Below are 25,398 nucleotides of genomic sequence, written 5' to 3' on the forward strand. Positions count from 1 at the left end.
TTTAAGGGGCCTCTAATGAGGCCCTGGGATAGGCTTCTGTCTCATCCATTTGTTGGCTTATGTAAAATGTGTGTCTGTCCCTTTTCTACAGAATACTGAAGTGCACAAAATCTGGGAATACTGAAGTGCACAAAATCAACAAAAGTCCTCACCTTTGTAGACCTGACATTCTAGTGGCAGGAGACAGTGCGTTCATAACTGTGTAAAGTATACAATGGTCAGATGGCATAAGTGCTGTGGAGAAAAATCAAGCAGGGAATGGAGACAGGGGGTGCTGAGGAGAGGAGAAGCTTAAACAGGATGGTTAGGGAGAGCCTTCCTGGGAATGAGCCATGCTGCTACATGAGGAAGAGCATGCGTGGCAGAGAAAACAAGTGCAAAGGCCCTGAGGCAGGCTTGTGCTGCGTGGTTTTGAGGACCAACTAAGAGACAAGTATGGCTGGAAGGGAGCAAGTTGGGAGGAGGTGGTAGGAGATGAGGTCAGAGTGGTGATTGATGGACCAGATCATGCAGGGCAACATAAGGCCACTGGATGGACTTTAGCTTTTAGTCTGTGATGGGAGGGTTTTGAATGGAGTGCTCTTATGATCTAACTCATATTTTAAGAGGATTTCCATCATTCTGGCTGCTATGAGTTGCAAAGCCTGTAGGGGGCCAAGTGGGGAGCAGGGAGACCAGTTAGGAGGCCGCTGAAGTCTTCCTGTTGAGGCATAGTGGCTTGGACCAGGGTGCAATGCTGGGACCTGATCACATTCTGGACATATTTAGAAGTTAGAGCCAACAGGAATTGCTGATGAGTTGGATATAGAGTATGGGAGAGAGAGGTAAGGCAAGGATGACTCCAGGTATTTGGCCTCAGCCACTGGAGTGGCTAGATGGTTCTCATCAGTCCAGATGGGCAGCTATGGGAAGGCCAGATTCATGCCTGCATCCATCTATCCACTGACCTCCCAGGCGTTCCTACTGACTCTGGGGATGAGGCGGTGACGAGACGGGTGAGTTCTCTGCCCTCCTGGATCGCATACTAAACAGCTAAACCAGTGTACAACCAAGAGTGCTACGAGGCAGGTTCTAAAGCCAGGAGAGAAGTCACAGAGTGTGCCTGGGACAGCTGCTCTAGAGAGGGGCGGGGACCCTGGCTGGGCACACAGTCCAAGTTTCCAGAAAGATTCTCACTTGCCTGCCCCTGTTACTTTGGAGTCTGCTCATTTTGTAGAGAGAAATATGAAAAGTGTGTACATATGTAAAATGGCAAGGGCCCATGGGGTCACTTGGGGGAGTGTCACAGGCTGCAGGTCTTTGGTGGAGAAGACCCCCAAGGGTTGGGGGGCTGTGTGGTCACACAAGAGGCTGCCTTTCTGAGGTCACCTTTCTGGTGACCCTGCTCGTCACCATCTGTCCCTGGAGAAGCCATAGCTCCTCTCTCCCACCCCATCCTCAGGTCCTCCCGCGGCAGACCTGCGGCCTCTTCACACACACGATCTTCTACAACGAGTACCCAGGCGGCTCCAGTGAGCTGGACAAGATCATCAACGGGGGCGAGCTCTTCCTCACAGTGCTCCTCAACCCTGTGAGTGCTCCACAGCCCTTGGCTGGTGGTGAAGAGCCAGGGAGGACAGTCGTCTGCAGCTGAGGGAGGCCTTCCCAGGCCTGGGGGGGCGGACAGGAGCAAGTATGCGGCCAGGAGTTGGGAAACCCGCACTCTAGCCCTGGCTGTGTCCCCGCTCTGCTGCATGACCTTGGTAGAGAATCTGAGCAGTCTTTTTTTTTTTTTTTTTTAAGAAAGACTTTATTTATTTATTTGTTTGTTTATTTATTTATTTATTTATGGCTGTGTTGGGTCTTCGTTTCTGTGCGAGGGCTTTCTCTAGTTGTGGCAAGCAGGGGCCACTCTTCATCATGGTGCGTGGGCCTCTCACTATTGCGACCTCTCTTGTTGCGGAGCACAGGCTCCAGACACGCAGGCTCAGTAGTTGTGGCTCATGGGCCCAGTTGCTCCGTGGCATGTGGGATCTTCCCAGACCAGGGCTCGAACCCGTGTCCCCTGCATTGGCAGGCAGACTCTCAACCACTGCGCCACCAGGGAAGCCCCTGAGCAGTCTTTGTTTTCCTTTTATAATCTTGCACTTCCATACAATAGTGTTGGCACTTTTTTAAAAAAAATAAATTTATTTATTTATTTATTTTTGGCTACGTTGGATCTTCGTTGTTGCGCACAGGTTTTCTCTAGTTGCGGCGAGCGGGGGCTACTCTTTGTTGCAGTGTGCGGGCTTCTCATCGCGGTGGCTTCTCTTGTTGCGGAGCACTGACTCTAGGCACACAGGCTTCAGTAGTTGCAGCACGCAGGCTCAGTAGTTGTGGCTCACGGGCTCTAGAGTGCAGGCTCGGTAGTTGTGGCGCACGGGCTTAGTTGCTCCACGGCATGTGGGATTTTCCCGGACCAGGGCTTGAACCCATGTCCCCTGCATTGGCAGGCGGATTCGTTGTTTTTTTTTTTAAACTTGTTATTTTGTGTGTTTATTTTATTTCTTTTTAATTTTTTAATTTTATTTTTATATACAGCAGGTTCTTGTTAGTCTGCGCCACCAGGGAAGTCCAATAGTGTTGGCATTTTTGTCTGTTCTTTTTCCAGTCTTTGTGTGTGTGTATAAATATATAAATGTTGTATATTAATATACATAGTAAACTGAATTTGTTAAGGTATATATTAAACTATATATCTACATAGATAGATAGTTTAAAATGCACTATATATATAGTTCAGCTGAAAGTTCAGCTGAACTTTCTGGGTCTCTCCTTATCTGTAAAATGGAAATAATCATCCATGCTTTAATAATATTAGATAGATATCAAGTGGTGGTGTTATCAGCTTTATGGGGTAACCGTGTACACCTTATCTTCCATGCACCCCCTCACCCTCCTGCCAAAAAAGTACAAAAGAGCACCCATATGACTGCACAGGAGGTCAGCTTCCCCTTTCAGGTGTCAGTCAGACCAGATTCACCTGGCTGTACCTAGCCCAAGGTCACGCTGTGAGTTTATTGACGGCCCCGGTGAACCTTGGACTGGTCATTGAGCGGCCCTACAAGCTCAAGCAAGACCAGAGGGTCAGAAGTGGGGGTGAAGGTAGTGAAAGGGGCTCAGAGGCTAACTGGCCCCGCCTCGCATCTTGCCTCCCCGGAGCAGATCAGCATCTTCATGACGCACCTGTCCAACTACGGGAACGACCGCCTGGGCCTGTACACCTTCAAGCACCTGGTGCGTTTCCTGCACTCTTGGACCAACCTCCGGCTGCAGACACTGCCCCCGGTGCAGCTGGCCCAGAAGTACTTCCAGATCTTCTCTGAGGAGAAGGACCCGCTCTGGCAGGTGGGTGGGATGGGTGGCCTGGGTGCCTCATTGCAGGGATGGAAGGCCTACCACCCACGGGCATGCACCCCAGGTATGGTCTCAGGGACTCAGTCCTCAGGCCCTCATGCTCTCTCAAGTGTAAACTCAGGTGCACACTTGCTCACCAGCGTGGGCATGCTTGCTTGCTCTTGTGCACACTAGACCTCCCACGCAGACCTATGTGCATGCATACTCACAGCCTCTGAAAAACAGCACCACAGAACTGTAGGTGAACACAGTGTAAACAAGTGTGGAAAGCAGCTGCCCTGCCTGGCATGTACCTTCTCACTCCAGCAGGCTCTGAGCGTGGGAAAGGGGACTGATCACAGGGCTTGGGGGACAGTTCTTGGGGAAGTTGCCCCAGGGCGCTGTCAAAAACTGGAAGCAGAAGCTGGAATTGATGGTCTCAGGGGTCCACAAACCATGGCTTGTGAGCCAGTCTGGCCTGCAGTCTGTTTTTGTAAATAAAGTTTTATTGGAACATGGCCACACTCATTCTTGTACATACCATCTGTGGCTGCTTTCAATCTACAACAGCAGAGTTGAGTAGTTGCAACAGACCGGATAGTACCCAAGCTTAAAATACAATATTTACTAAACATTTCAAAAGATTTACTAAACTTTATAGAGAAAGTTTGCTGACCTCTTGCTGAACTTTTAAATTCAACAATAGGAGCTCATGAGCCAAGTGCTGTGCTGAGCATTTTACTAGGCTATGTCTGGGAGCGTGAGACTGACTAGACATGGTCGCTGCCTGCCAGCCGTTCAGTGTCCCAAGATGGGGATGTGACAAGGACACATGCAGTTACACTTGTCATTCAGGGCTGTAAGATCCACATATCCATGTGCAGTGGGAGTCCAGTGTCCATTCTTGGGCACCCCTGACATCTCTTCCCCTGTTGTTTTAGGATCCCTGTGAAGACAAACGCCATAAAGACATCTGGTCCAAGGAGAAGACATGTGACCGCTTCCCAAAGCTCCTCATCATTGGCCCCCAGAAAACAGGCAGGTCTCTCCACTCTTGACCAGCCTCTCCCAGTGCCTGCTCTCTCAGCCACAGAATTCTGAGGGCCACCATGCCCTAGTCCCACTCCCCAGTAATCTGCCCCCTCTTTCCTAGGAAGTGAGAGTGAAGCTGGGGTGAACATGAATTGCCCATCAGTGTGGAGGTGGGAAGAGGATAGAGGTTGGGCATTGGATTCTCCTATCTGTCCTGAACCACAGCCTCAGGGAGCTCTCCCTGTGTCCTGCTGGGAGTCTCAGAGTCAAATCAGAGAAGCCCAGATCAGCTACTCTGCAAGTTGGAGCAGTGCCAGGCAAAACTGGTTCAGAGCAAAGAAGACTGTGATCAATTAGTCATGTCTGCCAGAGGTGCAGGAGGGAGCAGTGGAGAGATGGTTGCTAAGCATTTACCATGCGCACTATATGGCATGGATGGGTACTCCCATGTTACAGACAAAACACTCAAGGCTCAGAGAAGTTAAGTGACTTTCCCTAACACATTTAGTTAGGAAATGGCAGATCCAGGTCTGGAACCCTGGTCTCTGTGACCCCAAAACTTACACTCTTGATCACCAAACTCTGTAGTCTCCTTCTCTTCTAGAACCTCTCATTATAGCATATTAACTGTAGACTCACACGTAGGAAAGGAATGAACTCTCTAAAGGAGGGGGTCGGTCCTGTACTGTCAGTTAGGGGAGGGAGTATGAGTGAAGGAAGGGTACCCAAAGAGGAGGCATCTGAGCCAGATTTCTTAGCCCTTCAAGAATTTCTTATCAGCACACAAGAGTCTGGAACTCCCTTGTCCTTGAGTTCCTCCCAAGTGCCATAGAGCACAGAGGCCCAGAGCCAGAAGGGACCAGCAGAAACCGTCTAATTCCTGGATTATGAGGAGATAGTAATCAAGTGTGGACATGACTGCTGGAGTACAGTGGTGAGAGGATTCTGAGGCCAAGTCTTTGTTTAGTGATGAAGAATGCCGTGATGGATTAGTGACGTCTGCAGTGGATGCAGGAGTTGGCATGCCCACGTGCAAGCCATGTATTTGCCCATCCTGAGTTTAGTATGATTCCTTCATGGTAGAGATGAGGAAACTAAACCCAGAGAAGGGAAGGGACTTTTCCAGTATCTCCCAGTGAGTAATGGAGAGCCAGGACCAGAACCCAGAATTTCAGACTCCATCTTTGTGTTGGGGTGCTGGGCCCAGGTCTCACCTACCTTCCCTCCCCCCAGGCACCACGGCCCTCTACCTGTTCCTGGGCATGCACCCCGACCTCAGCAGCAACTACCCCAGCTCCGAGACCTTTGAGGAGATCCAGTTTTTTAACGGCCACAACTATCACAAAGGCATCGACTGGTGAGTGGGCCTTTCTGTCAACAGTGGGATGGGATGGTCACCATGGAGTCTGCCCAGGAGGAGGTCTGCTGTGGCCATAGCAGGAAGCAGCTGGAGCTCGCTTACACACAGCTAGTTCCTGTAAACAGGGACAACACACAGTGACCCTTGAGTCATGATGCTGGAGCCTGGTCACAGATGGGATAGTTGATGGGGAAGCCCTTTTCCCCTTTACATTATTGCCTGGGCTCAGAGAATACTAGAAATCAGAGCCCAGCCCCTCCCTTGCCTGCACAGAAACACCCTGAGTCCCAGAGGAGAAGAGGGACATGCCCGAGGTCCCGAGAGCTGGGGCTAAAATCCAAGGGTTCTGACCCGAAGGCTGGCCCTTCCCACTGTGGATGGCTGACTGTGGAGCAGGAGGTGTTCTTGTGAGCCCTTCAGAGGTGGCTTGCTAGCCTTCAGGGAGTCTCCTGGGGAGGTGGTTGAAATTGCAGATTCTCACCAGCGGTTGTAACACATGTATTACTCTTGTTTATTATTTTTATGTCAGTGGTTTACCTGAGTAGAGATATCATGGGCGTTCTTCTGTTTGTGTTGTGGTATTTTTCTGTGTGTATTTCCATCAGTCTCTTTCTAGCTGTCTATCTTTCAATCAGCCAATCATCTGTCTGTCAATCTACCTGTCTATTTCTCGCTCCAATATTGCCACAGTCTCTTATCTAAAACCCACTGTAGCCAGATGCATTATTGAAAGTCATCTCTTTCTGGATTTAGAGAGACACAATATATTTAACAGCACCTTCACCAAGGTCTGGGGCAGTGCCCATTAGCAAATACATTAATATATCTGTAGGAAAGTATGTGAATATTTATGCCAAGTAAGATTCATAAGTCAGGTTTTGCTGCCAAATGTCTTTGCTACAAACTTAGGAAAAAAGCTTCTTTCTCAGAGCTTTCTCCATTTAGATATAACAAACAATGGATTGTGGACGTAAAAATGCTATTTTGTAAAGAAAATTCAGAAATGTGAGAGAGCTAGCAGTTTCTCGGCTCCATTCTCAAGATTTTGATTTTGTTTGTAGGGGTGCAGAAATCTCACAAGCCCCCAGGTGATTCTGATTTCTGATAAAGGGGTCCCTGGGACCACCTCAGAGAAACCCTGTCTCACAGGATAGAGTAGGGATCCTACACCCTTAACTAGGGTAGGCTTTGTGGGTTTTGGTTCCCACACACCCCTGAAGTTGTACCTCTATTTTGCCTCAGTAGGTGCTCCTGGGAGGGTCTGGAGTGTTCACTTAGTTTTCTGAGGGGCCCTCAACCTACAGGTGGTCTCACAGGACTGGTGTGGACAGTCACTCTGGGTGGGACGTGGGAGGTTCATCTGGGAAGCTATCAGGTTCTCCCGCATGAGGCCGGGGAGGGGGTATGGGTGGCAGGAGGTGAACCCCGTCCCCGCCTTGTCTCCTGGTCCACAGTAGCAGCTTAGAAAGCACCATCAGAAGTCAGTCTGGAGGCAGCAGAGGGCGTCCCTCCCCTCAGTGCTGGCGTCCCCGGGTCAGAGGCATCCCCGCGTGCCCCCTAGCGGCAGTGAGAGTTAGGGCCCTGCCAGTTTCACTCTGGGACCATCCCATTTAGGATGGAAAGATGCAGCCCCCTTCCCATACGCTGCCACCCATACCATACCCACAAGTCTTCACATCCTCCTGACCCCAGAGTCTCCCCGAAAAAGGAATGAATTCATAAAAGGGAGACTGCCAAGTGGCCACTCCGTCTAGGACCCCTGCCAGAAGTGAGTCCTTGTTTGACTGAGAGCCATGTGCCTGCTTGCTTTCTCAAGTTCCACCCCCAGCCACCGCGGCCCTCCCAGCTGCGTCCCTCAGACCCCTTCATCCTGGGTCTTGCCTGTGAGCCCTCCTCTCTGGGCTTCCTGCAGGTACATGGAGTTCTTCCCTATCCCCTCCAACACCACCTCTGACTTCTACTTTGAGAAAAGCGCCAACTACTTTGATTCGGAAGTGGCTCCCCGGCGGGCGGCTGCCCTGTTACCCAAGGCCAAGGTCTTGACCATCCTCATCAACCCAGCAGACCGAGCCTATTCCTGGTACCAGGTGAGCCGGGGTCGGGGTGGGGCCCTGGGTGGGGGTACGGGCTCTGTCTACCACTCAGCCACCAATAAATACCAGCAAATATTTATTTATTTATTTATTTATTTAAATTTATTTTATTTATTTATTTTTGGCTGTGTTGGGTCTTCGTTGTGGTGCACGGGCTTCTCATTGCAGTGGCTTCTCTCGTTGCGGAGCACGGGCTCTAGGCGCATGGGCTTCAGTAGTTGTGGCTTGTGGGCTCTAGAGCACAGGCTCAGTAGTTGTGGCGCACGGGCTTAGTTGCTCCGCGGCATGTGGGATCTTCCCGTACTAGGGCTCGAACCCGTGTCCCCTGCATTGGCAGCCGGATTCTTAACCCCTGGGCCACCAGGGAAGTCCCTCAGCAAATATTTATTATGCGCCTCCTTTGTGCCAGCCCTCAGTAGGCTCCTGAAATGCTGTGGTGGGTAAGAACGGCCCCGCCTCCACTGCGCTTCTAGCCCGGAGGAGAAGCCAGGCAGAAATCCATGTTGAATCCCAGCCGAGTTACCTGCTCACCGTCCCAGCTTCATCTGGGGACCTGCCTCTGACACCAACAAGAGGTGGAGGCTGGTTCCATCTTGATGAAGCCTAGATTTGGTGAACAGTGATCTGGGCTCATACTAACCGTGGCCTCCTTGCTGGGCACGGGGCGGGAGAGGGGTGGGAAGTCAGAGAAGAACAAGACACAGGACCTGCCATTCTTAGTGGAGAATGCAAATGCCCGATCAGGTAAGGAAGTTACGTGGACTGCGGTTTGTGCTAGAGAGTGTGACTCCTAGTTCCTACTTGACTATGTAAGAACTAGAAGGTTCTTTAATTTCAATGACCTGACTTAATTTTTTCTGAACATCATTCCACTGGGCTTGCAGGAAAGCTTAGGCTCTGGCCTTTTGGGGGTTTCCTCCCCTGCCTACCAGTCTTCCTAGGATTATGCCACAGTGCCAGGGTGTGGGGCTTCCTCGTCTAGAGCTGGTCCAGGAAGGCCCCTCTAGGTCTGGCCACCCTCTGAGCCTCGTCTCTGGGGCCTCATTGTGGCCACAGGCTGGCAGGAGGCAGGTGCAGACCTTCTTTGCTCCCTGTTCCCACAGACCTCTCTCTCTCCTCTCACTCCCCAAGCCTGGGGACCCTCCTCATCTGGTGGGCAATCTCTCTCTTCTACTTGCTTCTCTAGGACTTTCTATCTATATCCCAATATTCTCCTTCCCTCTGGGCTTTGTCTGTGGGGGAACAAAGGCCACTTCTCTTTTCTGCTCTGCCGAGTGCTCCCCACCTCCTGGCAATGAGCAGAGATTGGCTGTCTGCGCTTATGGGGGAAGGAAAGAGGAAGGAGAAGGCTGTAGCGGGAAAGCGGCCCTGGCTGAAGTCCGTCCCCATTCTGTTCTAATGCTCCTGCTCTACATCTTCACCTCATTGGAGCGTCACAGCAGTTTTCTAGAGGGCAGAGGGCTTTGTGCATGTCCCCTCTCACAGATGAGAAGACCAAGGTTCAGCAAGCCAGGTGACTAGCTCAAGTTCATGTGCTGCCATTTTGAACCCAGCTCCTCCAGGTCTAAGACCCTGTTCTTTCTTCTGTCCATGGTCGAGGCGGGATAAGGAGAAGGGGGACTAATTCCTACCAGGAGGATCCAGGAAGGTGCTGGAGGGAGAGGAAGGACAGTGGCCTGCCTCAGAGGGGAGGTCAGGAGGGGGAGCTGTTATGCACCATTATTGCACCTCCCCCACCCGAGCTCTGTGTGGTCCTCAGTGGAGGTGTAGGGGCTCGTGAGGGTTACCCCTGGTGGACAGGTTCCTGATCTCTGGACTTGGGAATTCTGCAGATGCTGACTGCCCGTGGCATTATTTTAGGTGGTTCAAACCTGGTGTTTTCCCCTTTCCAATTCTTCCCCAATCCTCCTGTCTTAGACTGCTTGGGCTGCCATAGCAAAATATTATAGATTGGGTGGCTTAAACAACAGAATTTTTTTCTCACAGTTCTGGAGCCTAGAAGTCTAAGTCCAAGATCAAGGTGACCGTCGGTTTGGTTCCTGGTGAGAGCGCTCTTCCTGGCTTTTAGACAGCCACCTTCTCACTGTGTCCTCACATGGCAGAGCAAGCAAGCGAACTCTTTGGTGCCTCTTCTTACAAGGGCACCAATCCCATCACAGGGACCCCACCCTCCTGACTGTATCAGGCCAGTAGCAGACATTTGTATCTGCCTGGTGTTTGAGAACATTGCTTTATTTTTATTGTATTTATGAATGATTACCTTTATATATGACAACTGATTCTAGTTTTCTATTTATGGAGGCAGTATTGAGTTTTATTTTGAAATACATTTACGTGAATAAGAAAGATGATTCAATGTAAAGAAACTTAGGTTGACTTGGCACGTACAGGTGGTTTGTGGATATGGCAGAAATTGCATAGATGGTGTGAAGCAACCAGCATTTGGAAGCTCTGATCTAGTCCAACTCCCATCTTGCAAAGATGGGGAAACTAGGGCTCCGAGGGGCTATGACTTCCCTGAAGTCAAAGGGTAATGACAGGTAGAACCAGAACTTGAACCCGGGGCTCCTGGTTCCAGCTCAGGGTCTTCTGGCTGCCTCCTGGTTTCTGTCCCACAAAAGCCTCTTCCTTTGGTCCCTCCACGTGACATGCTGACCCTCTCTCTCCCCTTGTCTGCAGCACCAGCGAGCCCATGATGACCCGGTGGCCCTGAAGTACACCTTCCACGAGGTGATCACAGCTGCGCCCGATGCATCCTTGAAACTGCGTGCCCTCCAGAACCGCTGCCTGGTCCCCGGCTGGTATGCCACCCACATCGAGCGCTGGCTCAGCGCCTTTCACGCCAACCAGGTAGCTGCCTGTCCCTGACCCTCGGGAGGGCAATCACAGCCCTGGCTCTGGGCGGTTAGCAGAGAGCCTCAAAATCTCTTTTACCAGTTACAGGGCCAGACATGGTGTCATTGGAGAGTTAGATCTTTGGGGTCTTCAAAGGTTTCAGTCTTGTTTATCCCAAGCCCTTGTCCCATCACAACAGGCTCTGTATCCCTAAGGGGACCCAGAAAGTTCTGGGATAGGCCCCTGGGAGTGAGGGAGACAGGCGTGTGTGACGGAGGGAGAGCCTGGTTGCAGAGGTAGATGGGGCCAGATTGCTGAGGCATTTTAGGGAAACCCTTGGAGGATTTAGGCAGGAGAGTGACATGTGGTCCGGAAACTTGGAGAGAGGCAGAGAGGGGATGTCACAGGGATATGAGGGGCAGGCAGGGTTTTGCCGACAGCCTAAACCCTAGGAGAGGATGGCATCGGTCAGAGGAAGCTGGCAGAAAGCAGGGAGTTAGACTGCCCAGGACTGAGGCATGGGGACATCTCCCGTCCACAGGTGGAGGAAGAAGCAGTCTACAGAGTGTGGGGTCCCCAATTTATAACCATGGCTGCTGACCCAGAAGACTGGGGGCCTGTTTGCCACTGGAGTGAAAACAGGTTCAGATCACACTCTCCTTTTTCTTTTTTTCCAGATTCTGGTCTTGGATGGCAAACTGCTGCGAACAGAACCTGCCAAAGTGATGGACACAGTGCAAAAGTTCCTTGGGGTGACGAACACCATTGACTACCACAAAACCTTGGCGTGAGTGTTACCTTGGCCTTTCAACAGGGGGATGTCCTGAGCAGGCACCTGGGCCCAAAAGCCAAAGGCTTGAATGATTAGGAGAAAAACACAGATTAGTCAGCAAGTGTGAGAAAGTATGCATGTCCCTGATGGCAGTTTAGCAGGAAAGTTAATATGACTTGAGTCATATTAATAAAGATATTGACTCAAGAAAAAGTGATGTGATGACTCTGGTCAGTCCTACACCTGGGGTGTTCTTTTCACTCTGGGCTGAACATTTTCAGAGTGTTTTACCTAAGTAAGTTAGACCAGCAATGAGCAACTCCAATTCCCACAAGGGTTTCTTATCATTAGATTATGACTTACATATAATTTAAGGAAAAAGATACTATAAATATTGTCATTGACTAATCATTCCCATCACTCAAAACCCAGTGCAAGTGCACTGAGAACGCTGTCCCAAGATGGATAAGTGCCAGCCTATGTTGAGGGGCTCAGGGCTGGGGAGAGGCTGTCTCCGAGGGTCACAGACAGGTGACACACACATCTGAATGAGGGGGTCTCAAGAGAAGGAGAAATAGTCACCTTCCCCAGCTACCTTCTTAGGAAAGCCCTTCAGCAAGAATATTCCCTTCTCCTTACTTTGGAAGTTGAAACCGGAAGGTGGAGAACGGTAGTCAGTCCTTCCCTTTGAGGGTAGAAAGGAGCAGCAGCTGAGGGTATGGCTGTGGCAGTAGAGATGCCTGGGTTAGGATCCCAGACATCTTCTTTAACTGTGGACCTTGGACATGTGTCTTAGTTCCTTCAAGCCTCACTTTCCTTCTCCGTAAATTGGGGATAAAGGTAATAATTCCTACCTCTGGAGAGTCACTGTCTTGAATGAAAGCATGTGGGTGGGGCTCTTGGCTCAGTGCACGGGATGTACTAATCTCAGTAAATGATAGCTACTCTCATCCTCATCACCACCACCATTACCATCACGTGTGCCTACCCTGGGACCCATTCAAAAATCCCCGTCTCCCTTTCCTGCCAAATGTGAACTCTGTTTTCCTTCTGTCCTCATGCCCAAGAACCTCCTAATGGTTCCTGATCTGGGACTGAATTCTGATGCCATTATGCCTCTCCTCCCCATGACAGCATCAGATGTCCTCTCCCAAAAGTACCTTTGAAGGTCCAGCATGACTTCAATTCTGAAGGCAGTCTTGCTCTATCATTTCTGAAATTTATTTTAAAAAAAACACAACATTCCAGTGACGCACATGCTTAAATGCAACTGTAGATACAGCATTTCTTGATAAAGATTGCATTTATTAAAAAGCAAAAGAACCTCCACTAAACTTTTTTCCCCCTACTGGGTTCTCACCCCTGAGTTGGAGAGTGCTAAGAGGATCCCCAGAATAAGGAAGGATGGGAAGTGTTCATGTTAGGGATTTGCTGCAGGAACTGAGCCTGCCCAGTCAGGAGAAGAGAGATCTCAGAGCATGCGGCCTGCCTTCTGCTGGGAAGAGGGGGCAGGTGTGTTTAGTGGAGCCCAGAGCCAAAGCTTGGGCAAACAGATGCAAGTATCAGTCCCACAGACCAGAGTGTGCATATGGGAGTGGATCCTGTGATTTTCTAGTAGGCTCTGCCATTCCTGAGGTCTGTGAACATTGCCTGAAGTGGGAAGGGGCTGGGCTGGGCCGGGCCAGCTCCCATCCACAGGCTTTCCCCACCTTCACAGGTTTGATCCAAAGAAAGGATTTTGGTGCCAACTGCTCGAAGGAGGAAAAACCAAGTGTCTAGGCAAAAGCAAGGGCCGGAAGTACCCAGAGATGGACTTGGATGTAAGTAGCAGACCTGCTGCCTGCGGCAGGGGAATAAATGATGGGGGTCCCTGTACTGGAGGGAGTCTTCTCTTTACCTGACACCCAGCACTCAATGGCTTTGGCATTTCTTGGGTGGTGTTCTTAGCAGGAGGAAATGTGGGCTAGGGGATATGGTGGATCAGAATTGATTTAGTCAACTGAGTATTTCTTCTACAAGGGCTGAATGCTACGGGGCTTTGAGAATGAATCAGACCTGTTCTTTGCCTTCAAGGAGCTCCTAGTCTAGGAGGGAAATGAGTCACATATGCCAATAAGTAGAATACAAGGGAGGAAGTGTTTTGTGTAGTTAGGTATGAACAAGTGCTGTGAGACTTCAGAACAAGGACATGCCACTTGAAGTTGGATGGGTAAGAAGGCTTCTCAGACGAGGTGGGGGGGGTGGGGGGGGGTGTCTCTCGAGTTGGGCCTGGAAGGATGGAGTAGTATTTGGACCTATGGCATGGAAGGATAAGGCATTCTTGTAGGAAAGGACAGCATGTATAAGGATATAGGGGAAAGGGCACACACTGTGACTCTGGTTACATTTCCCTTTTTTTTCCATTACCCCTTGATAATTTTTTAAGAACTGAAGTATAGTTGATTTATAATATTGTGGTAGTTTCAGGTGCACAGCAAAGTGATTCAGTGATATATATATATTTTTTTCAGATTATTTTCCATTATAGGTTATTACAAGATACTGAATATTGTTCCCTGTGTTATACTGTAAATTCTTGTTGCTTATCTGTTTTATATATAGCAGTATACCTGTTAATCCCATACTCCTACTTTGTCCCTCCCCCCTCCCTTTCCCCTTTGGTAACCATAAGTTTGTTTTCTGAGTCTGTTTTGTAAATAGATTTATTCTTTAGAGTCCACATATAAGTGATATCATACGGTATTTGTCTTTCTCTGTCTGACTTCACTTAGTATGATATTCTCTAGATCCATCCACATTGCTGCAAATGGCAATATTTCATTCTTTTTTATGGCTGAGTAATATTTCATAGTGTATATATATACCACATCTTCTTTATCCATTCATCTGTTGATGGACACTTAGGTTGCTTCCACATCTTGACTATTGTAAATAGTGCTGCTATGAAATTGGGGTGCATGTATCTTTTCAAATTAGAGTTTTTGTCTTTTCTGGATATATGCCCAGGAGGAGGATTGTTGGATCATATTGTATCTAGTTTTAGTTTTTTAAGGAACTTCCATACTGTTTTCCATAGTGGTTGCACCAATTTACATTCCCACCAACAGTGTAGGAGGGTTCCCTTTTCTCCACACCCTCTCTAGCATTTATGGTTTGGAGATTTTTGATTTTGGCCATTCTGACCAGTGTGAGGTGGTACTCATTGTAGTTTTGATTTGCATTTCTCTAATAATTAGTGATGTTGAACGTCTTTTCATGTGCCTGTTGGTCATCTGTATGTCCTCTTTGGAGAACTGTCTATTTAGGTCTTCTGCACCACTCCGTTTTTGTTTTTTGTTTTTTTTAATCAGTCATCAATTTTATACACATCACTGTGTACATGTCAATCCCAATCGCCCAATTCAGCACACCACCATCCCCACCCCACCGTAGTTTTCCCCCCTTGGTGTCCATACGTTTGTTCTCTGTGTCTCAACTTCTGCCCTGCAACCCGGTTCATCTGTACCATTTTTCTAGGTTCCACATACATGCGTTAATATACGATATTTGTTTTTCTCTTTCTGACTTACTTCACTCTGTATGACAGTCTCAAGATCCATCCACGTCTCAACAAATGACTCAATTTCGTTCCTTTTTATGGCTGAGTAATATTCCACTGTATATATGTACCACACTTCTTTATCCATTCGTCTGTCAATGGGCATTTAGGTTGCTTCCATGACCTTGCTATTGTAAATAGTGCTGCAATGAACATTGGGGTGCATGTGTCCTTTTGAATTACGGTTTTCTCTGGGTATATGCCCAGTAGTGGGATTGCTGGGTCATATGGTAATTCTATTTTTAGTTTTTTAGGGAACCTCCATATTGTTCTCCATAGTGGCTGTATCAACTTACAGTCACACCAACAGTGCAAGAGGGTTCCCTTTTCTCCACACCTTCCCCAGCATTTATTGCTTGTAGATTTTTTTTTTTTTTTTTGGCTGCATTGGGTCTCCATTGCTGTGTGTGGGCTTTCTCTAGTTGTGGCGACCAGGGGCTACTCTTCGTTGTGGTGCACGGGCTTCTCATTGTGGGGGCTTGTCTTGTTGCAGAGCATGGGCTCTAGGCACCCAGGCTTCAGTAGTTGTGGCACATGGGCTCAGTAGTTGTAGCTCACGGGCTCCAGAGCACAGGCTCAGTAGTTGTGGTGCCCGGGCTTAGTTGGTCCGTGGGATGTGGGATCTTCCCGGACCAGGGCTTGAACCCATGTCCCCTGCATTGGCAGGCAGATTCTTAACCACTGCACCACCAGGGAAGCCCCTGTTTGTAGATTTTTTTTGATGATGGTCATTCTGACTGGTGTGACGTGATACCTCATGGTGGTTTTGATTTGTATTTCTCTATTAGTGATGTTGAGCATATTTTCATGTGCTTTTTAGCCATCTGTATGTTTTCTTTGGAGAAATGTCTATTTAGATCTTCTGCCCAGTTTTTGATTGGGTTGTTTTGATATTGAGCCGCATGGGCTGTTTATATATTTTGGAGATTAATCCCTTGTTGGTCACTTCATTTGCAAATATTTTCTCCCATTCTGAGGGTTGTCTTCTTGTTTTGTTTATGGTTTCATTTGCTGTGCAAAAGCTTTTGAGTTTAATTAGGTCCCATTTGTTTATTTTTGTTTTTATTTTCATTACTCTAGGAGGTGGATCAAAAAGGATCTTGCCACGATTTATGTCAGAGTGTTCTGCCTGTGTTTTCCTCTAAGAGTTTTATACTATCCGGCCTTACATCTAGGTATTTTATTCTTTTTGATGTGATGGTAAATGGGATTGTTTCCTTAATTTCTCTTTCTGATCTTTCATTTTTTGTTAGTGTATAGGAATGTAAGAGATTTCTGTGTATTAATTTTGTATCCTGCAACTTTATCGAATTCATTGATGAGGTCTAGTAGTTTTCTGGTAGCATCTTTAGGATTTTCTGTGTATAGTATCATGTCATCGGCAAACAGTAACAGTTTTACTTCTTCTTTTCCAATTTATTTCTTCTTTTTCTCTAATTGCCGTGGCTAGGACTTTTAAAACTATGTTGAATAATAGTGGCAAGAGTGGAATCCTTGTCTTGTTCCTGATCTTAGAGGAAATGCTTTCAGCTTTTCACCGTTGAGAATGATGTTAGCTGTAGGTTTTTCATATATGGACTTTATTATGTTAAGGTAGGTTCCTTCTATGCCCACTTTCTGGAGAGTTTTTAATCATAAATGGGTGTTGCATTTTGTCAAAAGCTTTTTCTGCATCTATTGAGATGATCGTATGGTTTTTATTCTTCAATTTGTTGATGTGGTGTATCACACTGATTGATTTGCAGATATTGAAAAATCCTTGCATCCCTGGGATAAATCCCACTTGATCATGGTGTATGCTCCTTTAAATGTATCGTTGGATTCAGTTTGCTAGTATTTTGTTGAGGATAAAGATCAGAGCAGAAATACATGAAATAGAGATGAAAACAATAGCAAAGATCAATAAAACTAAAAGCTGGTTCTTTGAGAATATACACAAAATTGATAAACCTTTAGCCAGACTCAAAGAAAAAAGGGAGGGCTTCCCTGGTGGCACAGTGGTTAAGAATCGCCTGCCAATGCAGGGGACATGGGTTCAAGCCCTGGTCTGGGAAGGTCCCACATGCTGCGGAGCAACTAGGCCCGTGCGCCACAACTACTGAAGCCCAGGCGCCTAGAGCTAGTGCTCCGCAACAAGAGAAGCCACCACAATGAGAAGCCCACGCACCACAACGAAGAGTAGCCCCGGCTCGCCGCAGCTAGAGAAAGCCCACACACAGCAACGAAGACCCAACACAACCAAAAATTAAAAATAAAATAAGTATTTTTTAAAAAGGGAGAGGACTCAAATCAATAAAATTAGAAATGAAAAAGGAGACGTAACAACTGACACCACAGAAATACAAAGGATCATAAGAGACTACCACAAGCACCTATACGCCAATAAAATGGACAAATTCTTAGCAAGGTACAATCTTCCAAGACTGAACCAGAAAGAAATAGAAAATATGATCAGGCCAATCACAAATACTGAAATTGAAACTGTGATTAAAAATCTTCCAACAAACAAAAGTCCAGGACCAGATGGCTTCACAGGCGAATTCTATCAAACATTTAGAGAAGAGCAAACACCCATCCTTCTCAAACTCTTCCAAAAAATTACACAGGAAGGAACACTCCCAAACTCATTCTATGAGGCCACTGTCACCCTGATACCAAAACCAGACAAAGATACCACAAAAAAAGTAAATTACAGGCCAGTATCACTCCTGAACATAGATGCAAAAATCCTCAACAAAATACTATGTTTCTCTTTTCTTGTTTGCTCCTAGTTTTAATTCTGTCTCTCTTCTCCCTATCACAAGAATTTTGACTTTGTGTGCTATATTTTGGTGCTCCTACTATATGAGTTTTCTTTTGAAGGTTGTGATTTTGAAGAAGATTGTGAATAAATAACGGGAGTGTGGGAGGATGCCAACAGGATGGTGGTTTTAAAGAAGCGGGGGGGGGGGGTCACTCTTGAGTCAGCACACGACCAGGAGCTGAGCTTTCCTTCCTGTTACAGTCCCGCGCCTTCCTGAAGGACTATTACCGGGACCACAATGTCGAGCTTTCCAAGCTGCTGTACAAGATGGGCCAGACACTGCCCACCTGGCTACGGGAGGAGCTCCAGAACACCAGGTAGCCATGGCCACCACCGCCAGACTGAATGTGACGGCAGGGACGTCCCGCCACACGCTGAGCCAGACTGACCTGCAGAGTGGGGAGCTGGGCCCGGGCTGGCCAAGCAACTTACAAGCAATACTCTGCTGCGGCCCAGGCAGGGCCAGGAGAAGAGCCCAGGCAGGTCCACACGCGCCTCAGAGCGTCCAGTGCTGGGTTGCTGGGTTGGTGGCCTCTAGGACCTCCTTCGCCAACTGGGGTCCATTCTGCTCATAGTCTTTCATGAGGAGGCCACTTCCTGTTGGTGGAAGACCACAAGCTGGTAGGAAGGAGTCCACAAGACTCTGTTTTCCGTCCCTGTGTTCTACCCACCGTACCCTCTCCGTCCCATCACTCCCTGCTCCAGTAGGGTGTCCACTCAGTATTAGCTGCCCTATTTTCCCTGTCCTCCAGCCAACGAGGAGAAGAGCCCAGCTGGGGCTTTTGCCAAACCAGGGAGAGAGATTGGACGTTTCCCTGATGGTTCAAGCCAGGCTCTTCAGAGGGGTCAGCTGGGAACCCAGAGGTGGTCCCTAGGCTGGGTGTGAGTGTGTCCACCTCGAGAGAACGCTTGACCTCCACACCCATTCTGCTTCATACCTTCCCATCTCACCTTCCCTCTTTAGAGAAAGAATCGCTGGTTCCTACAGTACCCACCCAGTCCTAAAGGCCTCCTTCAGGGCCCTGGGGCACTGCCATGCATTTGGACCCAGAGACCCAGGCCTCAACCCTACCCCGTTTCTTCCCCCTGGGATATGACATGTGTGGTGTTTCCTGTGGTAAAAGACTGAGGCGGTCATGGAGTCGGCCGTATACATGTTCCAGTGTACATATGTTGTCCCTAAGCCCACCTGGCCTTGGCCTCTGGCAGATGCTGAGCAGAGTTGAGGAGACCGCCATCCCTGCTTTGCGCCCAGCTGCCTGTGGCCAAGGGTTTCTAGAGAGCCCCTTAACCTCCCAAATACTAAGAAGCTAAAGTATTTTAATATTTTTTTTTCTTGGTGCCAGAGTTTATACCCTGGGTGCTGGGGTCGCACTGTGTTACATATATATATATAACATGTATATATATATATTATATTTTTTTGGTTGGGTTTGTTTTTAATTCAGTCGTACAAAATGGTGGCAAACCCCAGTCCCAAAGTGCGTCATATCTCAGTGCTAGAGAATGGGATGGAAGGGCAGGGGGTCCATGTTCATGTGTGGAGGCCTCAAGGACACAGTATGGAAGTGCCCTGGGAGAGGTCAAGTGCCATGGCTGCCCCGGGTGAACAGGTGGCGAGATGCATAAGCAAGACCTACTCTTTCCAGGAGATCTGGCTTCATGAAGCGCGGTGACCCTGGGGCACTTTTGGCCAAAGGAAACAGCCAGGATGGGGTAGGAGACCCCGGGGCTTAAAGGCTGGCCTGTTCCCCTTTCCCTCACATGGTGCTAGGTTGGGAGCTGCCCTGGGAGCCACAGAACTGCCTCCAGGCCCCCTGCAGACAAGGGGATCTCTGGGCTATTTTCTGGTTGGGGCCTGCTCCTACCCACCCCTCCCGCCCCCATCTTTTAACAATGTGAAGTGACTAAGGCTGGGGTGCCTTTCCCCAGCCCCTCCCACTGCCAGTTCAGCTTTGAACTGACACCTGGGAAATCCTTTCTGGAGAGCCTTGTCTTGTTCAGAAGACTCTAGCATGTTGGGGCTGAAGGGTCCTTCAACGGGTATGGACACAGGTCCAGAAATGGGAGATGGCCTCCGGGGCTGATGTCACAGAACTGATGGGGAGCAGGGCCCAGAACTGAACTCGAGGCTCCCTATTCCGAGCCCAGTGCTCTTCTTCCAATGCCACACTGCCTCTGAGCCCATCCTTGGGACCCTACTCTGTGCCAGGTTGCTGTCCCTCCTTTAGTCACGCCCTTGGTCATTCCAGGATATGGGGACAAACCACTCCTTCCCAGCCAGGGTGCCTTTGAGCCTTCTCAGTTGCAGATCTGCATTTGCATCCCTGTCGTGCTCTCCCCACCTCAAAAGGTCCTTTCCCAGCCTGGGAGCCTGGGTCTTAGTTCCCAGGGTCTCCACTGGGATGGAGAAGTGGAATGTCCTACGGGGCCGGCTGCATATGGCTCTGCTGTCTCCTGAGTGAAGCGTTTCCATCATGCTTCTCACTGGGGCCTTAGAACCCGGGAACCCTGGGCGCTGCTAACCCTGCAGGAGATGAGGAGCGGAGTGTCTGAGGGCAGGGTGGCGTGTCTGCGTGTACGCTTGTGAAGACTTACCTGCACCAGGAACCAGACTCCCAGAGCGGGCAGCGGCTTCCGCGGTGCAAAACCTGGGCCTCACTTCCCATCTGTCAGCGCAGGGCTCTGCTCCGTGACCCGCGAGGACGTCACAGCTCCCACCGTCTGAGATCTTCCCTCTGGGCCTGGACACCTGGGCAGGCTGCCCGGAGCCTGTCCTCGTGGGGCGGGCAGGTCCGCTCCCCTTGTCCTCTGGCCTGAGGAAGAAACAGGCAGGTCTGAGGCCCTGTGGTAGCAGAGGAAATGCTGGAGACTTTTGTCCAGGCCCTTCTGGGAGTCTGGGGACTTGACCTGTCACATGTTTTAAGTCTGTCTTGTCACTGCTACTTTTTCCCTTCCCACTAATGAATCTCTCTCGAGAGCCCGCTTCCAGGACCGGTAGGTACTGGGGAGGGGAGAGAAGTCCCTCTAGGTTCTCTCAGCCGCTGAGCACACAGACCACGCCCCCCCCCCCCCCCCCACAACGAGAGGAGAAAACCAGAGGTCAGTGGGCGCAGTATCCTCAGCATCTTCCATGTTTACTAAGTCACTGGCCAAAAACAAGAAAAAAAACTCTACCATCCCTTCTGCCATCTCCTCCACACACCTGTGCCTCAAGCTCGGTGCAGGTGGCATGTGTCACCTGCAGCTGCCTCCGTCACTCGGGGCTCTAGAGCTGCCCACAGTGCGGGCCTCTTGTGCCGGGAGAAAGAGTCTGAGGTTTAAAAAGACTGATCTCTTTCGAGCTCTAAGTAGGAGCAGCCAGTGCCTCTGGGGCCCAGCTGGGGGAGCAGTGGTTTGTCCCCAGTAGAAGAATACCGCTAGGTTGACTCGCAGAGATTGCCGGTCCCAACATCGAGCTGTCCCCGCAGGTTTGTTAGGAGAAAAAGCAAGTAAATAAGTAAACGTTGTACCAAATATTTTATAATGAACTCCCACTGCCCACCATTCAGACTTAAAATTAATGTTTTGCCACATTTTAATCTTTCCTTCTGTACAAGCATATTTTTTCTGAACTAGTTTAAAAGTTGCAAATATAATGAGACTCCACCCCAAATGCATCAGCCTGCATCTCCTAAGAGTTAGGACATTCTCCTACAATTGGCCCAGTATCACACCCAGTATCACAACAGTAATTTCCTAGCAACATCTGCTAATCAATCCATATTCACAGTTCTCCCAAATAACTTATACCTGGTTTTGGAATCGGGAACTAGTTAAGGTACACATGTTGCATCTTGGAACTGTGTTTTCTAAAATCTCTTTCAAGTCAGTAAACTTTCCCTTCTGCTCACTCTGGTTGTTTGAATGACATTATTTCGGAGGCTAGCAGGCTGCTGTCTTATAGAAGTCCCACATGCTGGATTTGTCTGTTTCTTCATGGTGTCATAGAACAAGTTCCTCTAACCCCTGTATTGGCAAGGGTAATTTAGGCTATGGGGATTGGTACCTTTTGTGCTGACTTGAAAACTTCAGTCCATCCTAAGATGCCCCTCTGCTGTCACCGGTACCAAGTGCCAAATCAGCAGAGGGGCCGGCCAGAGCTGGAGAGGGCGAGGGGGGAAGCATCACAGCCGCGCCTGGGAGGGTCTAGAAAGAAGAGGCTGGACCACACAGTGTGGGCCTGTTGGGAATGAGATATCCCGGACTCAGAAGATCCTGTGCTGCCCGCTTTGCTCCTGGTGATGGCACACAGGGCACCAAAGAGCATCTCTCTTTCTCTCTGTTTTGTGGTCTCTGGGTTTTCATTTCCTGGAGGCCCATGGTCTATGTGCACTGGAGCAGAGCCAGCCCCTGGGATGCACCAAAGAAGGGCTCCGCGGGGGCGCTGCCCCACCCAAGCTGCGGTTGCGGAGGAGAGCACTGGGCTGGAGGCAGGAGATGTGAAATTTTGTCCCAGTTGAGTACACTGAGTAGCTGAGTGACAGTTTTCCTCCCAGGGACTCAATTTCCCCATCTAGAATGATCAGATGGGCCTACAGCATGGATTTTCAGACGTCAAAGAAGGAAGCAGGTCTGCTCTAGTTAAAGTGAGGATGGAGGTCCCAGGCCCCCCTCACCACTGCCCGCGAGGCACTGCTGGGTCCCCAGGCTGCTCGCCCAGGGCTGCCTGCCCCCAGAGGCTTCCCCTCGCCAGCTCAGACAACCAGAGACATTTTTTAGTTCCCACAAGGGAGAGGCATGGGCTTTGTGTGGGGGTCAATGTCAAGGGCCTATGGGGAGACTCTGGCTGTGTTTTATCCTAATAAGTTCATCCCTCCCTCTCTCCTTCCTCTCTGTGGCCCTTGAGGAGAACGAGGGCGGAGAGGGTTTTCTATGACTGTGCTAGCTTTTCTTATCAGCAAGAGGGCTCCTTTTGTAATTTGTGCATGAAATTCATGTCATTTCCTGGGGAGAGGAGAGGGCTGACTGGAGAGGGTGCGGGACACATTAGGGGAGCAGGCAGAGGTTTCTTTCCCTTGTGGGAGTGGGGAGAGGAGTAGAGAGGGGGGCGCTACCCCGCTCACCTGGTCAGGGCTCTCAAACCAGCCGTTTTGGGTTGTGTTAAAAATGGGAACCTTCCCTCCATTAATGTACAATCTTGAACTCACTGCTAATAAAGTGGGGTTCTGTTTGTACACGTTGGTCACGTCTGTCCGTCTGCCTGACGCTTTTGTAAGGCCCGCAGGGGAGGGTGGAGAGAAGGATGTTCACATACACAGCCAGTCTGGCCGCCCCCGTACACACAAGGTGACTTTGTCAAATCAAAGATCAATTCAATGGATTGTAAACTGAAGCTTTTCTAGATAGCAGAGGCCTGTCCCAGGACAGCCAAGTGGGGTGTCTCAGGTGACAAAGGGCCCTCAGCCACGCTAGATGGTTGAGAAGTGCTGGGGATGGAGCACTGAGAAGAGCCTCAGTCTAGAATTAGTTCTGCTATCAGTGTGTGATGTGACCGGGCCAAGTCACTCTTATGCTTTGATCCTCAGTTTCCCTCATCTCTTAGGGGTGTGGAAGGAGTTGGACTCAGTGGCTACTCTGGAGAACTTGCTTAAAATGCAGATTCTTCGGCTGTGCCCCCAGAGATTCCTCTCTGGCAGATGTGGGGTGCGACCGGAGCACCTGCATTTTAACAACCTCTCCAGCACTCTGGGAAACCCTGGCTCAGATAGAGGGCTTCTACGGGTTCTAATTAATTCAGAGTCCCGCTGTCCGAGGAATGAAAACTTTGGGTAAAAACAAATGACTTCCTAGCCCTCCCAGCCTGGTTGAGCTTGAGATTTGCGGGGGAGGGGCAGAGGCAGGGAGCAGAGAGGCAGGAGCCTCTGTGGAACTTTATGAAATGCACATTCCCAGGCTCCCCCAGTCCCGTCCACTCCGTCAGAACCTCTGGCAGAGAGACCCAGAAATGTGGCTTTTAAACAAACTCCCTGCCGCACAGGAAAGTGTGGGAACACTGAATCAGGCCACGAAGGATGAGCCACAGAAGCTCCACAGAACTGTGGACGGCTGGGCGTGCTGGGACACAGCCGGGAGCACAGCGAAACACCAACCCCAATGGTACAAGGGCGGCACTTGCAGACACCTGTTTGGGGTTTGCCAGCTGGGAGCTTGGTATGGGTCGTGGGGCAACAAGAACATGGGTGGAGGCTGCATTAATGGGAGCAGTGGATCTGCATGATACAGATAGGATTCCGGTGCTGGGTAGGTGGTCAGGCTACATCAGAGATTTTTGAATTTTAAAACAGCCTTTTGTTTTTTAAAGAGAAACTTAATTGAAAACCAGGTAGAGGCAGGAAGGGTGTTTCTGGTTGGATTTGGGGTGAGTATCTGGGCTGTCATCAGTTCAACTCCTCTCTGTCACCATACTATCTTGGAACCCTAGGAATCCTTGAAACACATTCTGAAAGCCCAGCCCAGGTGCTCTCAGAGGTCCCAAGAGTCCTGCAATTCTAACAGGTTGAGCGAACAAAGACACATCGAACCCTCCTCATCCCCTAAGTGAGGAGACCACTCAGGGGACATGGTGCCCCAGGAGCAGTGTTGGATCCTGAAAGTGGGCATTTCCCTCAGAGAAGCCCTGGATCAGGTGCACAGGGCAGTGTGTTCCATAATAGCAAAGCCCTAGAAACAACTTAGATGTCCACCTAGAGGGGATCAGCTAAATAGCCACTCGTGTGGCCACATGCTGAAACATGATGATGGAGGAGAGAATAATCAGCTCAGTCTCCAGGTCCCACCAGGAAATATCTTTGAGACTGACCTAAGTGTGACCATTTGTGGAAAGAGAATGCTACATAACTAAGTACACATACATACTCTGCTGGCTCGTACTGCTTATGCTATTCTGCATTATTTTTCCTGGCAATGTAGCTAGCTATCTCTGTCTCACGCCAAACTGATAACTCGTTAGCTCTGGTAGAGGGGGCAGGGAAAGGGGAGAAGATTTCAAAGGGGACTTTAGCTTTGGCTGAAATATTTTACTAAAAACAATGAAAATGCATGTGTCAGTTATGGAATGAAAAAGTCTTAAAAGTAATTAGAAATGGGTGAAGCAGAAAGGGGGTCCAGGCAGCTGGACTGTTGTGGGATGCTACCATGAAAGCAACCCTGCTGTTCCCCCAGCCCACAGGCACCCAAAGTGCAGGGCCAGAGGAGGCCCTGGCTGTTGGGGGGAAGCTCTTGCCTTGCTGCAGGTATCCTGAGCGCTTGTCAAGCCCCTGAGCTGAGGATTCCGACTCGCTGTGTGACTATAGGTGACTCCCAGCTCCCACATGCTCACAAATGGGGGAGTTAGAGTGAACACCAGTGTTGGGACAAACCAACATTGCTTGCCTGAGAAGGACACAGCCTAACACCTGTGAAATTCCTGAAAAACACATTAACATGAACCTACCCAAGGAGAAAACAGTGGCACATCCATGTTGAGGGATATTATGCAAAATAACTGGCCTGAACTCTAAAATTGTC

The 25,398-nt window shown here is 49.3% G+C and overlaps 1 protein-coding gene across 5 annotated transcripts in view; it reads left to right on the forward strand.

Moving 5' to 3' along the window:
• NDST1 (N-deacetylase and N-sulfotransferase 1) overlaps window positions 1-23,066 on the forward strand; it is a 76,819-nt gene extending 53,753 nt beyond the window's left edge. For all 5 annotated transcript variants that reach the window (XM_059917510.1, XM_059917507.1, XM_059917508.1 and 2 more), the window contains exons 7-15: window positions 1,442-1,570; window positions 3,187-3,369; window positions 4,299-4,395; window positions 5,623-5,746; window positions 7,662-7,836; window positions 10,522-10,692; window positions 11,355-11,464; window positions 13,167-13,269; window positions 18,052-23,066. In XM_059917510.1, the coding sequence (XP_059773493.1) occupies window positions 1,442-1,570; window positions 3,187-3,369; window positions 4,299-4,395; window positions 5,623-5,746; window positions 7,662-7,836; window positions 10,522-10,692; window positions 11,355-11,464; window positions 13,167-13,269; window positions 18,052-18,171 (1,212 nt within the window). In that variant the 3' untranslated portion in view covers window positions 18,172-23,066. The remainder of the gene's footprint in view (window positions 1-1,441; window positions 1,571-3,186; window positions 3,370-4,298; window positions 4,396-5,622; window positions 5,747-7,661; window positions 7,837-10,521; window positions 10,693-11,354; window positions 11,465-13,166; window positions 13,270-18,051) is intronic.
• The last annotated feature ends 2,332 nt before the right edge of the window (window positions 23,067-25,398 follow it).

This window comes from Balaenoptera ricei, chromosome 3 (genome assembly GCF_028023285.1).
Source record: "Balaenoptera ricei isolate mBalRic1 chromosome 3, mBalRic1.hap2, whole genome shotgun sequence".
NCBI lineage: Eukaryota > Metazoa > Chordata > Mammalia > Artiodactyla > Balaenopteridae > Balaenoptera > Balaenoptera ricei.